This window comes from Erpetoichthys calabaricus, chromosome 2, assembly GCF_900747795.2.
Source record: "Erpetoichthys calabaricus chromosome 2, fErpCal1.3, whole genome shotgun sequence".
Lineage (NCBI taxonomy): Eukaryota > Metazoa > Chordata > Cladistia > Polypteriformes > Polypteridae > Erpetoichthys > Erpetoichthys calabaricus.
In genome coordinates, this window is record NC_041395.2 from 186,357,790 (window position 1) to 186,371,058 (window position 13,269).

General features: G+C 33.6%; 1 protein-coding gene across 5 annotated transcripts in view; it reads left to right on the top strand.

The window, feature by feature from the left end:
- LOC114643396 (transmembrane protein 80-like) overlaps positions 1 to 11,951 on the top strand; it is a 35,433-nt gene extending 23,482 nt beyond the window's left edge. Inside the window, exons 1-5 of one of the 5 annotated variants that reach the window (XM_051922075.1) lie at positions 4,142 to 4,291; positions 10,010 to 10,055; positions 10,137 to 10,229; positions 10,625 to 10,826; positions 11,204 to 11,951. In XM_051922075.1, coding sequence (XP_051778035.1) covers positions 10,013 to 10,055; positions 10,137 to 10,229; positions 10,625 to 10,826; positions 11,204 to 11,216 — 351 coding nt within the window. In that variant the 5' untranslated portion in view covers positions 4,142 to 4,291; positions 10,010 to 10,012 and the 3' untranslated portion in view covers positions 11,217 to 11,951. Of the gene's footprint in view, positions 1 to 4,141; positions 4,292 to 9,658; positions 9,753 to 10,006; positions 10,056 to 10,136; positions 10,230 to 10,624; positions 10,831 to 11,203 lie in introns of those variants that run through there. The other 4 variants (XM_028791983.2, XM_028791982.2, XM_051922076.1 and 1 more) reach the window with 4 other exon arrangements.
- The last annotated feature ends 1,318 nt before the right edge of the window (positions 11,952 to 13,269 follow it).

The following is a 13,269-nucleotide window of genomic DNA, read 5'->3' on the forward strand; positions in this document are numbered from 1 at the left end:
TGAACTTGCTCTGTGTGTATATCACACCATGGTTTTTTGACCCCATTTGGACCAGCAAGGTTTTCAATTCTACTTGTTCCGGGCTGATTATTACTTTCCTTGCCTAGGTCACCGTCTCACAGGAACATGCTTCCAATTCCACTGCTTTCATAATCTGTAATCAGCTCTGCATGTGTATGGCGCCAACATTTTTTAACGTCTGTATGAAGTTCTACTGTGTCTTTTACTCTTTGTCTTTTATTTCTGACCCCATTTGAACCTGCAACATTTTTCATTCCACTTGTTCCCGGCTGATTATTACTTTCCTTGCCTAGGTCACCATCTCATGGGAACATGCTTCCAATGGATGTCAGTATGACATGTGTCACGGGAAGTGAAAGTGTCTCTGCCTCTCTGAAGTGTCTCTCTTCAGAAGATCACATCTTGTCGCAAGATTTTTTTTTTATAATAGAGAGTTATGACATTAAATAATGAATAGTGCTGTTTCTTTGGGTCATGGGAATTACAGTTCCCCTCTCTCTTGTAAATATATTCATTTCACTTCATGTTTGTACAGTGCTTTTCACTGAATGCAGGTGCAGAGTGAAAGTAAAATGCAAGTATAAATTTGACAAATTACTAAATACAGAATTACTACAAATAAAGACACAGATTTAAACAAACAGGAAAACAAAGTAGTTTGAAACCAATTAACATAAATTAAAAACAACAATATCTGTCCATTAAATAACATGTAGGCCTCATGCCTTTTTAAATTTCACCCTTAGGCATCTTTGAAGGATTGAAGCCATTTTCAAGTAGTAGGCTCTGAATCACAAACAACATTGGGTACATTTATCTAGTTTAAAATGGCCTGAAATGTATCCACAACAAAATCGGCTTTGTGAACGCTCTCAGAAAGTATATGTTTTCGGAGCAATCTAAACTTGGACCTTTTATGTTCAATTTTTTGCACATGTTTTAGACTGGCTTGAATCTAAAATCACTTCCAGCCCCTTTACAGCAGTCTTTGGAGTAACATTTAATGGGACAACATCATCTAAGGTAAAGCCAACTGTCATATCCTTTAATACAGGGGTAGGCAATCTCGGTCCTGGAGTGCCACAGTATGTGCAGGTTTTTGTTCCAACCCAGTTCCTTAACGAGAACTCAATTATTGCTGACGAAGCACATATTGCTTAAGTGACATTTTAATGCTTCATTTTAGTGGTCTCGCTTGTTAAGGTTCTCCAACCTTAATTGCTTATTTCAATCTTAAACTGCTGCATTCAGTGTTTTAATTGCTCCTTATTAGCAATAAGATGTAAAACAGGGGTAGGCAATGTCGGTCCTGGTGAGCCGCAGTGGCTACAGGTTTTCATTCAACCCAATTGCTTAATTAGAAACCAATCATTGCCAATCTCAGACCTTATTTAATTTTATGGCTTGTTAGTCTGTGCAATGTAAGGCTTTTATATCGTAGATTTTTTCCTTTCCAAGGATATCATCCAAATGATTTGAAGCCTAAAACAGATCATTTTCAGTCTGTCACATTTTTCTATTAAGTGTTTTATTAAATCAAACCGTGCATGATGAACACACACAGATGTAATTGGAAAAAAGCTAGCTGGAGAACTGCTGGCTGCTTTGTCTTTTACATCTTATTGCTAATAAGGAGCAATTAAAACACTGAATGCAGCAGTTTAAGATTGAAATAAGCAATTAAGGTTGGAGAACCTTAACAAGCGAGACCACTAAAATGAAGCATTAAAATGTCACTTAAGCAATATGTGCTTCATCAGCAATAATTGAGTTCTCGTTAAGGAACTGGGTTGGAACAAAAACCTGCACATACTGTGGCACTCCAGGACCGAGATTGCCTACCCCTGCTTTAATACACTGCATAAAGACTCATTTTGCTTAATTGGAAGAACCTACTCCACCTCTCACAACTCAGTGGGAAAGTGCTTACATGTTTTTTCTTAAAGTGTTTGCTTTATCTTTGTTGTTGTTTTAATATATATTAGGAATTGCATTAAACCTTTTCTGCCATATAGCTCTCAGATGTGGGGAGGGGAAAGATTTTGTGTGTTTCTTTTTAGTTTTGTTTTTCTTTTTAGTATTCATAATATCGTTTTTGGAATGCAATGGATGCACCATTGTAGTGTTCATTTAACTAAATTGTGTTACTGTATGTGCTTTGTTCTCTTACATAACAGAAGATTTCATAGGCCCTTCAATTATGGCTGATCATCTAGGTCCTTTAGGAACCACAGTACTACTATTTACCAGAGTCCTTGGATACTCTTCTCATGCATCTTTGGTTACCACTGTAACAAAAAACATTCAAACATTTGTGTTAAATTTACCCTTCTGCATCTGTGTCCTTATGTTCCTGTTGAAGAACACATTTTAAATTAATGCATCGACTTTGTATACTATTTCCATTCCTAATGGTAAACACTTCAATTGAATTGGTTCTTAATTACCATTTGTTTAAACTGAAAAGGTTCAGTTTCTTCAGTCTTTTCTCATAGCTTGCAGTCCTGGAATCAGGCCAGCCTTAGTTTTATTTTTTTATTATTATTATTATTTTCTATCTTTTATTGAAGCATGTAACATTCCGTATAATCAAGTTAAACTTAAAACTAAATTCAGTTCAACCCTCACCCATGAGAAAGAGAGGAAGGCCAACAGCCAGATTAAAACTTTTGAGAGTAGTATAGGGGGAAAGGAGTCTTTCCCCCCCTTATAAATACTTATTCTATTATTATTATTATTATTGATTAGATCCTGCCAAGTTTAAAAAATATATATACAAGACAATTAGAGTTTGTCCTTCTCCACTTTAAGATCATCTGGGTGTACACCAAACACAGCTATTAATGGATTAGGAGTGATTGGGACACCAAGGCTGTCTGAGAGGCATTTAAAATTTTTGTCCAAAATGATGTTGATTTGGCACGTGCTCAAAACATGTGGCCTAGTGAGGCTGGAGCTCGATTGCAATAGAATGGACTTTAAAATGGTTTTATATGTTATAGAAATGCTGTCTGAGTCTTCAAGACTGATCAATATTTCTTCTGGGATAGAAATATGTGGGAGGTGAGAAAATCCGGCAGATTTCATTTAGCAAAGTTTCTAATTTGGAGATAGTGGAAAATTGTGTTGATAGGAAGGTAAACTTGGAGTGTTCGTAGGATGCAAAGACGTTTATATTTATACAGATCTCTAAATGAATTAATCCAATACATTTTCCAAACATTAAAAACTGTGTAAGTTTGAGAGGGTGGAAAAAGGTGGTTATTATGTAGAGGGGCCACAGATAAAAGCTTCTCTAACTTGGAAGTGCTTCCTACAATTGTTCCATATTCTGAGTGAATGAAGGACAATTGGGAGGCCATCTGTAGTTTTAAACAAAACTTTCTGCACTGCTATCTCTTTTTTTGCTATAGAGACTAGCACAGTAAACACAATTTTTCAGATAATGCCAGACTAGTGGTCATATAGCTTAACTACAGCCTCACTTGACTTGGTTTACATTTATAGGCCAACGTCCTATTATTAACCTTAATGAGTTTTATACATTTCTGAATGTAGATAGTGATGGGTCCCCTATGACTCATCAATTCTTTGCATAAGGTATATTTTCAAATTTCATATTCTATGTTGTGTATTCAAATCTAACATGTTTATTTCTTATGTGTAATACTTTACATCCATTTGCTTTAAATTTCATTGTCAAAAATGTGCCCAAATCTGAGTTCTTTCCAAGTCCATTTGTAATAATTTGGCTTATTCTATATGATCTTCCTATTGTAAGTATTAAGGAATGAAACAGCTTCAGGACCTTTATGAACATAAAGGATAGTAACCTACTTCAACACGTTAATGTAAGGAAATAGTCTGTTAGGATGTGGCTTAGTTTAACAGCTTGTTTATTCAAAGAGTCTCACAGTTTTAGAAGTTGGACAGCAATATAATTTTAAGCCTTTGATGTACAAATGTACATAACAATCTGTTTATGTAATCAAGTTGCTCTTTTGTGGTTAAATACTGTATTTTAGATAAGACTTTTTAAATCAGGCAGGACAATGCACGATGGCACTGTGCTGCTACTTCCAAAAATATCATAATTAAAATATAATCATGGTCCAAATGAGTATCACAACCACATTCTTAAAAGAATCATAAGGATTCATATTTTACTGCATTCAACAATTGGCATAGTCAGACAAAATCCTGACTCAAAGCTGAGTCAAAGGACCCCAACACTCTGTCGAAGGACAATGGCAAGACTGCATTGAATGAGGTAAGGGATTCTTTTTTACATATTGTTTTTTCAACAGATTGTTGTAAAGTGGTATACCAGGTGAGTTGTGGGAAGACTGGAAGTGTTGGACCCTATATGCATTAAAGTGGGAAATTCATATGATCAAAAATCAACAAGCATACTTGCAGTGGTTTTTGTTTTTTCTTCTAGCTTAAGAAAGATTTATAATGCTTAAGAAAAAGCAAGTAGGTAGGGTCTGGGAAAAGCAAATATACTTATGAAGGTGAACCTTTCACTAGTCTTTTTAGGGTTTAAGGAATGGTGAGTAGCTTCAGGTTTATGACGGGACCCTTTAGCTAGTCTAGATCAATAGCCGTGGCAGAACCTATGCAAAAAAATAAAATGAGAATATTACCCCATAGAATATTAGAGAGAGAGAGAGCGGAGGATTGCATGCATTAAATGGTAAATGAGCAAAATCAGTTACAGAAGGCATGTGAACAGATTAAACATTTAAAGAATTGTGTGTGGCCACTGCAAGAATGAAGTACTGCATTTAACTTTTATTTTCAACAACAGAGTCATTACCATTTTGACTACGATCTTTGGTTTATTATTTGGTTTTGATGCTATGGTTATATTGACAATTAATTATGACCCTTTTTCTGTCCCAGGATTTGATTCATTTCCCTGTCTTGTACATTTTCTGTTTTTCTCACTGTTCAGTTTGTGGTAGGGCATTAGCAAATGCCAGAGAATGGCACTGCAAAGTGGCATCTGTGTTGTTTTGCTCTGTTATCTCTATCAAGTTAAGGAAAGAAACTGTGCAAAAAATACAAGTCTTTAAATAAACTAATGGACAAAAGCTAGCCATGCATGTGTTTATAAAGGAATTGGTAAAGAAAAGAGAAAAAAAATTTACTAAAATGACAAATTTAAAAAACAGAGATGGGAACAAAGGGACAAATGGAAATCCATCACTATGTGCCTCCTAGCTGAAAAGAAATAAAACGCTGGTTGAATTAATACCTTAAGCAAAACAGTTATACAATGTATTAAATATTTGGAGAAAGTTAGGAATACTCATGGGTTTAAAGTACATTGTAGTTTTTCATTCTTTCATAAAATGAAAATAAAAATAAAGCTGGTTGGTAAAGATAGTACAAAAACAGCAGTGAAAGATCTGAATGACTGTTGCTAAAGACATTTTTAATAATTTTAGAATGTTTTGGTACAGTTGTTGACTGGAGAAGAACTAGTACATATAATAGATCAGATTAGATATCTTGATTGTCACATACACTGCGAGCCCATAGTGAAATTCATGTGTCACAATTACGGTGATGTGTAAATACATACAGTAAATAAATAAGAGTAGCAGAAGATAAAATGTATAAATAAACATAGTAAAGAAGTGTGAAAAAAGTAATCACACAGTACAATTGCACATAAGCCAGTAGGTGGATATGAAACTTACAGTATAAGATAATAAGGTTAGTGAACGTGTTTTGGAATTATAAGTGTATGGGTAGAAATTAAAGAATGACTAAAAGCCTGGTAGACAAGTTGGTTCCATCTACAGTTTAACAAAGTGGGAAACAGATAATGAAAGGAAATAGACAGGATAATTGTAGTTTTTGTAGCAAGTCTGAGCATTGGGATAAAGAATGTAGATGCAGGAGTGTCCAGTTACAAAAGATTTCAGAAGTGTAGTCAGGGTCCTTCGAGCCTCTTCATTTCTGTGAGAAAAGCATGAAATGTGTAAATGACACCAACCCACAATTTGGGGAGGAATTGCAATTAATGTATAAGCCCTGAAGATGCCCCCTACTCAAATTTGGGTGGGGTGTCCTTAAGCAATAGATCATTGCAAACAGCAAAGGGAATCAATGTTGGCATGCTTGATACCCCAATGATGTTTGACCCCAAACTTGTATAGCTGAATGCCCAGGAACCATCTAGAAACACAGGAGTTTGACTCCTTGTTCTTGGCCATCCACCCCTGTTACGGTGCATGGCCTGTAACAAGGGTAAACTCCTGTTCCAGATCTGTGAACGCTGATATTCACATTGTGTCTGATTTAATGCTTCAGTATTATAAAGGATTGACAAAAGCTGTTCAACATGTTTTTATTGTTTACACATTTTATTTTGATTTAAAAATAGTATTTTTAAATTATATGATGTTTGCACTGCCATTTTGTTTACTTCTGTATTTCACCACAATTTTCTGGATTTTTGAATTGGATGTGGCCCAGTTCTGGCAATAGCATGGTGCGGTGGTCATGTGATTTTCACATGCATCTTGTTATGATGTTATAAAGCTTCTAAAATATCTATCATGGTTGCACAGAACCATTATTGTTTGTTTCTAGGCAACCTTTGTGATTCTTCTGTGATGATATCTTGAACTTTTACCATTTATGTCAACCTCAGAAATGGGCCCAACCATACCATGAACTCCTTTGAGCTTGATGTGTCTACAATTTAAAGAGTTCACCAAAGTTTTTGTTTCTTTATATTTCAATCCTCACTAATAGCATTTGAGATGAATCATGTCAACCCTTTTATGACTCTTCAAATTGTTTATCAGAATTTGTCTGAGGTTCACTTTATCCCACTCCTTCCACAACTATGCCTTTATTTCAGGCACCGTTTCAGCTGTTACCTTCTTGCCCCACTAGTACATCTTGTTTTGATCCAGGGACTCTCCAGTTAATATTGTATGAAAACCCCCTTAACTCAATACGTTTTCTTACCACTTACAGTATGTCCTAAACGGATTCATGCTGTGCTGGTTTAGGCCAGCCTTCCTCCTGTCTTAGCTTTGTGCAGCCACCTCTTTTACCGAAGTCTAGAAAACTGTACATTCCAATACAGTAATCCTAACCACCCCTGTATTATAGGAGAGCTTCTTCCTGATGTCAGAATCAAATTCATCCTAATCAAAGGCTTCTATTATTCACTCTCAAGACAGCCTCATAGGTCCATTTTCCTAGATCTGTCCAACTAATGCACTGATCCCCTGAGCCAGCTCATCAAATAGTAAAGAGTTCACATTCCTATTTTTGTCCATACAGCTTAAGATCATATAACTTAATTACAAAGTGGATGATTGTTTTTTTGCCTGTGATAAATTTACATTTCTGTGTTTAAACAAATGAATATTACAGAAATCTATTAACAGTTAACAGTTAGGTTCCGATCATGAAGACCATTCCTCCTTATCACATGCCTTCAGGTGTCTCTGTTATCACACTACAGAATCAGTAGGTAGAACTCTTTCAGGCACTGTACCCACTATCTGAAATGTGCTACAATAATGTAATAATGTCACAAATTTAAGTTAAATACATAAAAAAGCTAACATTTAAGGTTTTATGTAGATGCAGCCAAAGTAAAGTTCAGTGCCTTTGAATAAGACGATATCAGTATTGCTTTTCTAATTACTGATTTACCATGCAGTTTTTTTTCTTTTCACCTGAAAACACGTAAATAATGACTAAATTATTAATAGACAAATGCTTGCACTCAATGTTGCCAGGATAAGCTTGAGATCCCCATGGCCCAATGCTAATAAAACAGGTTGTGAAAAAAGATTCAATGTGGTTTCTTACAAGAAAAATAATTAAAGTCTGACATGCAAGAAAGACATTCTAGAAGTGAAGATGGTAATTATGTAAGTGACCTGTCTTTTTGCAAGTTCCACTTCAATGGATTTAAATGAAAGATCATTTGAAAAAATGCATTAGATGGAGTAACTTTTTTGTGAATGTAACCGAAATTCAGATTACTTGCATTTCAAAATCAGAAATGCATAAGATGTTGCAGATCACTGTTTAGTTACGTTTTAAACACACGGTATCTTATCAATAAAACATTTGTTCTTTCATTCTCTCTACTGCTGTTCTTAATACAGATCAGTGCAGCAGTCTGGTAAGTGTTGCAAAGTTTTTAACACTTTTTTGTCTGCCCCACTGTATTTCGTTATTTGGCTTTACTTGCTGATGAATATCTAAACTTTGAAAAAGTTAATGTTTTTGTGTATTCATTGGCTATGTGCAGTACCAGTGAATTTGTCAGTTTAACTCTTATGAGGTGGCCCCGGCAACTTACTCCAAACATATGGTGAATGCAGTTTCAGCTTAAAGGTAGTTAAGCCACAATATGTTTTGCTGTTATGACTCAATGACATTAATAGTGCCAATTAAATATTTATTAACATGATGCTCTTTGCTGTTGAATATTTTTTTTTGTTTCTCCTTTCAGCACGTAGGAATTTCTTTGTGCCCTGTTTTATGTTTGCTTTTTAGAATCTATCCTTTAATGTTAAAAATGGATTTAACTGTTTGTGTAATGGTAAAGGTAATAACCGTTTTTTGTGAAACATTCTGTGTGGTGCTAACTGTGTCTCTGAAACTCACATGTTAAACTACAGCGTAGATTGTCACTGGTAATGGAATGAATGCCTTGTTTACTACAAGGCTTTTGGATGTGATTTTGAGAGGGATTTAGAAGAGTTTGAATTGAATTGAACTGTTTGTAGGTTCCACAGTCACTGTTGACAGCTGGCCACTTGTAACATATTGAATATCTACTTAACAATAGGTTATATTTTATTTATTTATATATTTTCTTCTCTTTTAAGGATGCTATCGATATCACCATTTTAGCCACATCTAATGGTAAACCAAGCATTATATTAGAAATTAAAACAAAGCACGAAATTGGCAGAACCTATAATTTAAGATCCCAACATTATTACAGAGCACAAGGGTTACTGCAGCAGTGTATTAAGTTTTACATTTTGGAAGAAATGTGTTGCTGTGCTTTTATCAGTTGTCTGCTGTTTAAAAGTCCATGTTGTAAGTAATGTTTTACCGTGTACTTTAAATATTTGTATTAGTACAAAAGCACATTTTGCTATATAACCATCATTTTGTTGTTGTCTATTTGAGTTGGACCTCAAGTTAAAGTGACAAAGTAATAACCTAATACAGTTCCCATAAGGAGAAAATTTCTCTTCAAGTATTTATCCCCTACAGACCTTAGAAATAACATTTCATATTTCAAAGTAATTTACTTCTAATAAAAAAAATGGAAGATGATTATGCAGCAGAGGTAATCTGTTCTGTTTAATTTTGTAGTGACCTTTATAAAAATAGGTTGGCCAAGTAATGGATAGCCTAAGCAAAATTTTTATATACGAGTATGTGTGATTAAAAAAAGAGAGAAATTGTTTTTTTAAATTGTATCACATGCAACAAATATATATAGAAGGAGCTTACCTAGAACATTATGCACTGGACCAGATATGGATTATAATTTGTATTTATTTGTACTATCTCAATGATGACATTTTGAATATGAATAAAATGACAGTTTTCCTTTACAGAGTTTTCCTAGCTTTCTTCTGTACCACTACAAATACTTTTCTTTTTAAATGTTGTCTATTTTGTATTTTACTTCTTGGCAACACTTTTGATGATCATTTATAAAAGTAAGTTATACCTTTTTTTAACTTGCAGTTAGGTATTGTGTGTTACATAGTATTTAATTGGTATAAATATAGATGCCTTGTAGAAGAATTAACCAAACCTCCTTGTGACTAACAGAAAATTCATTAAGGTGCATTAATTCAATATATGATAAACATACATTGTAGCTTCACAGCATTGCTGCAGATGCAGATAGATATTCATCAGTGGATGATATTCATCTTAAAGCCTCTTTTTCTATGTTGATCGGCATCAGTAGCTCATGGAATCCACAGGAAAAGGGATATCAGACAAAGGGGGAAATGGTGGGTTTCAATTGTTATTATTAGGTTTAAAAACGACTAGTTAGAAAATATTAATTAATGTGATACTGCTATATATTATAGGCCAGGTTTTAAGCTACCCTGATGGCAATTTGGCAGTGGACTTGGTCTTGCTTTTTATCATGATATTTGTGGAGGCAATCAGACTATACCTGGGTAAGTGTGAATAAATATGGTAACTCACCTGTAAATTATTGTCTTTTCCATATTTATTACTCACTTATAAAGTGTTACACCTACATTTTTATAAATTACAAAAGTTCAATAATATTAATATTTTATGACTTTTTTATTCATATTTATTCCTCTGCTGCTAACAACAATTCATACATTGACTGAATAGTTTAAGCCAGTTACAATACAAAGTAACTTCATCAGTTAAATTCATAAATATTCTGCATTGTTTTTAATGTTTATAAGAAAATTGGCCAAATACTATTAAATTGGTTATTATTGTTAGATTTTTTTTTAAATGAATGTCTTAGTGTCAACGCCTAGGATTAAATAACTGTTTCTGGTTTTCTTAAATGCAGTATGTTTTTTGTATTTAGGTTCAAAGGGCAATTTAAGAGAGGAGAAAGTTCCCATGGGAATTAGTCTTGCTCTCACATGTGGAAGTGCTATGCTTTCTGTTTACTTCTTGGTGTGGCAGACTTATGTTCTGAGGGCTGATATAATCATTAATGCTATCCTGTTAATCATCTATTGTCTGGAAAGTGTGCTTGACATCATAGCAATTGCTGCTTTTGCCAGGTGAGTGTTAAGAAGGGATTATTTTAAATCTTAAGTTTTTCACTGCAGTATACTGTATATCAGTATATACATGTTGTTTATGAGCAGAGACCGAACATAGTTGAATCCAGAAAAATCTCAAGATACTGAAATAATTTGATTGATTGTTATAAGGAATATTTGCACAGTGATGAATGTGGATGTTTGCACAAGTTGCCCCTGCAATGAGCTGTTGTCTCATCCAGGGCTGATGCATGCTTTGTGTCTGATCATTATCATGAATCAGGTTAAATGAGTGAAAACATGCTTTGCTCTGTTGCTAGTAAATACTGAATGTAATATAAATTAAATCTCTATCAAATAAGTAATCATTTCCTTTTTTTTACTTCTTTTGACAGTGCTTATGCATAGGGGGATTTTGAACAAAGGCAATATGGGTCAAAAGTTTCATAATAGTGTTTTGGCCAGTTCCAGTATGACACAGATCCATCTAAGATAAATTGATATTTGTTACCTATAATACTGTAAATATTTTCATAGACATATGTCAGATTACACTGTATAATTAGTACAGAGAACATATCTCATAAATAAGAGAGCTCAGGTTGTCTGCATTGCAACAGTAATTGGTTGGTCAGATCTGTCATTCATTAAATACGTTTAATTCTCTGTTTCTCAAAAAAAAAAAAAAAGGCATTTTCATCTAATGTAAAGATGTATGCACATTTTTTTCCTAACAAAATCATGTCACTGAATTTTACACTCTAAAATGTAATCAGTGTTTTATTTTGTTCCCCTTACAAATTAAATTACTACCCTTTTATCATAAAAAACAGTGGTTACATAATGTACTGTACTGTATATTTTAAGGCATTGTATGTATATATTAAGTAGCACAAAAATGTATTATTTTTATTCTGAACATTAACATGTGTCTGCAGAATTTTCTCATATATTCCAGCATGTTTATTTCATGGAAGTGTACTCAGTGTAAACAGCTGCAACAAATGTTCACAAGCAAAGTAAATTTGAATTTAGATTAAATATTTTTAATTTTATTGTTGTTCATATTTCTGTTTACATTTCTTTAATAAAACACTGACATAATGAAAACTTTCATGGACATTTTGTTTTTACTGCATGATTTTATACATCCATCCATCCATTATCCAAGTTACTTATAATTTTTTAGTTATGTAAGTAACAGATAATTACTGCTTTGAGCATACTGTGTTTGCAACAATTATTATGCAGGTATTTACAATGTTACAGTATATCATGGAATGCCTGCTATTACAAATCCAAATGCTCTTAAACACAATACATTGATTTGTTTTTTTTTATATTGTCAGTCAACTTGCATCTGACTATTCATATTTTATATATGCAATATCTATTTAGTACTATGTTATTACTTAAAAAACCAACACAGTTGGTAATTGTCCACTTGATGGCAGAAATGTATAAAAATGTTGAGATAATACTAGAGATTGTTTAATGTTTCAGTTCAATAAATTAGTGTTTTATCTGTATTACTTAACAATCCCACAAACAGTGTAAAGAAAACTCTTTTTAAAAGTTTGCATTTACAATGTTGATCTGTGATATTTTGTTCCATTGCCCTCTCTTCATGGTTCACCAGATACCTTCAACAATCACACTAGAAAGATGAACAATAGAAGAAGATTGAAGTTCCAGTCATATGTGTAAACCTATGGGGAAAAAGTAGCAATACTACAGTGTCTTAACCTTTTACAATTTACAGTATATATATATATATATATATATAATGTCAGGATTAATCTCTTGTGCATCAGGCATCAAAATAATAATAAAAACCATGAATTATCATTATTAAGGTATCACAGTGCCTACAACAAAATAACTTTAATACACCTTTACCTAAAGCCCAAATTTTGTTTATTTAAGGGGTGGAAGAGAACAAATTGTAGAACTCAAGTTTGTTTTTTATTTCATTCCATTATTAAAATGAAATACAGAGGTCAACCCCAACATTTCAAATGAATGTGGTGTTCGGGTAAAAAAAAAAATACTGTATGGATGTATATGTACATGTGTAGGTGTGTGTTTATATATATATATATATATATATATCTATATCTATATATATATATATCTATACTAATTAATAAAAGGCAAAGCCCTCACTGACTCACTGACTGACTGACTCACTCATCACTAATTCTGCAACTTCCCATGTAGGTAGAAGGCTGAAATTTGGCAGGCTCATTCCTTACAGCTTACTTACAAAAGTTAGGCAGGTTTCATTTCGAAATTCTACGTGTAATGGTCATAACTGGAACCTGTTTTTTGTCCATATACTCTAATGGAGGAGGCGGAGTCACGTATCGCGTCATCACGCCTCCTACGTAATCACGTGAACTAAAAACAAGGAAGAGATTTACAGCACGAGTCAAACGCGGGAACGAAGGTAAATGACGTT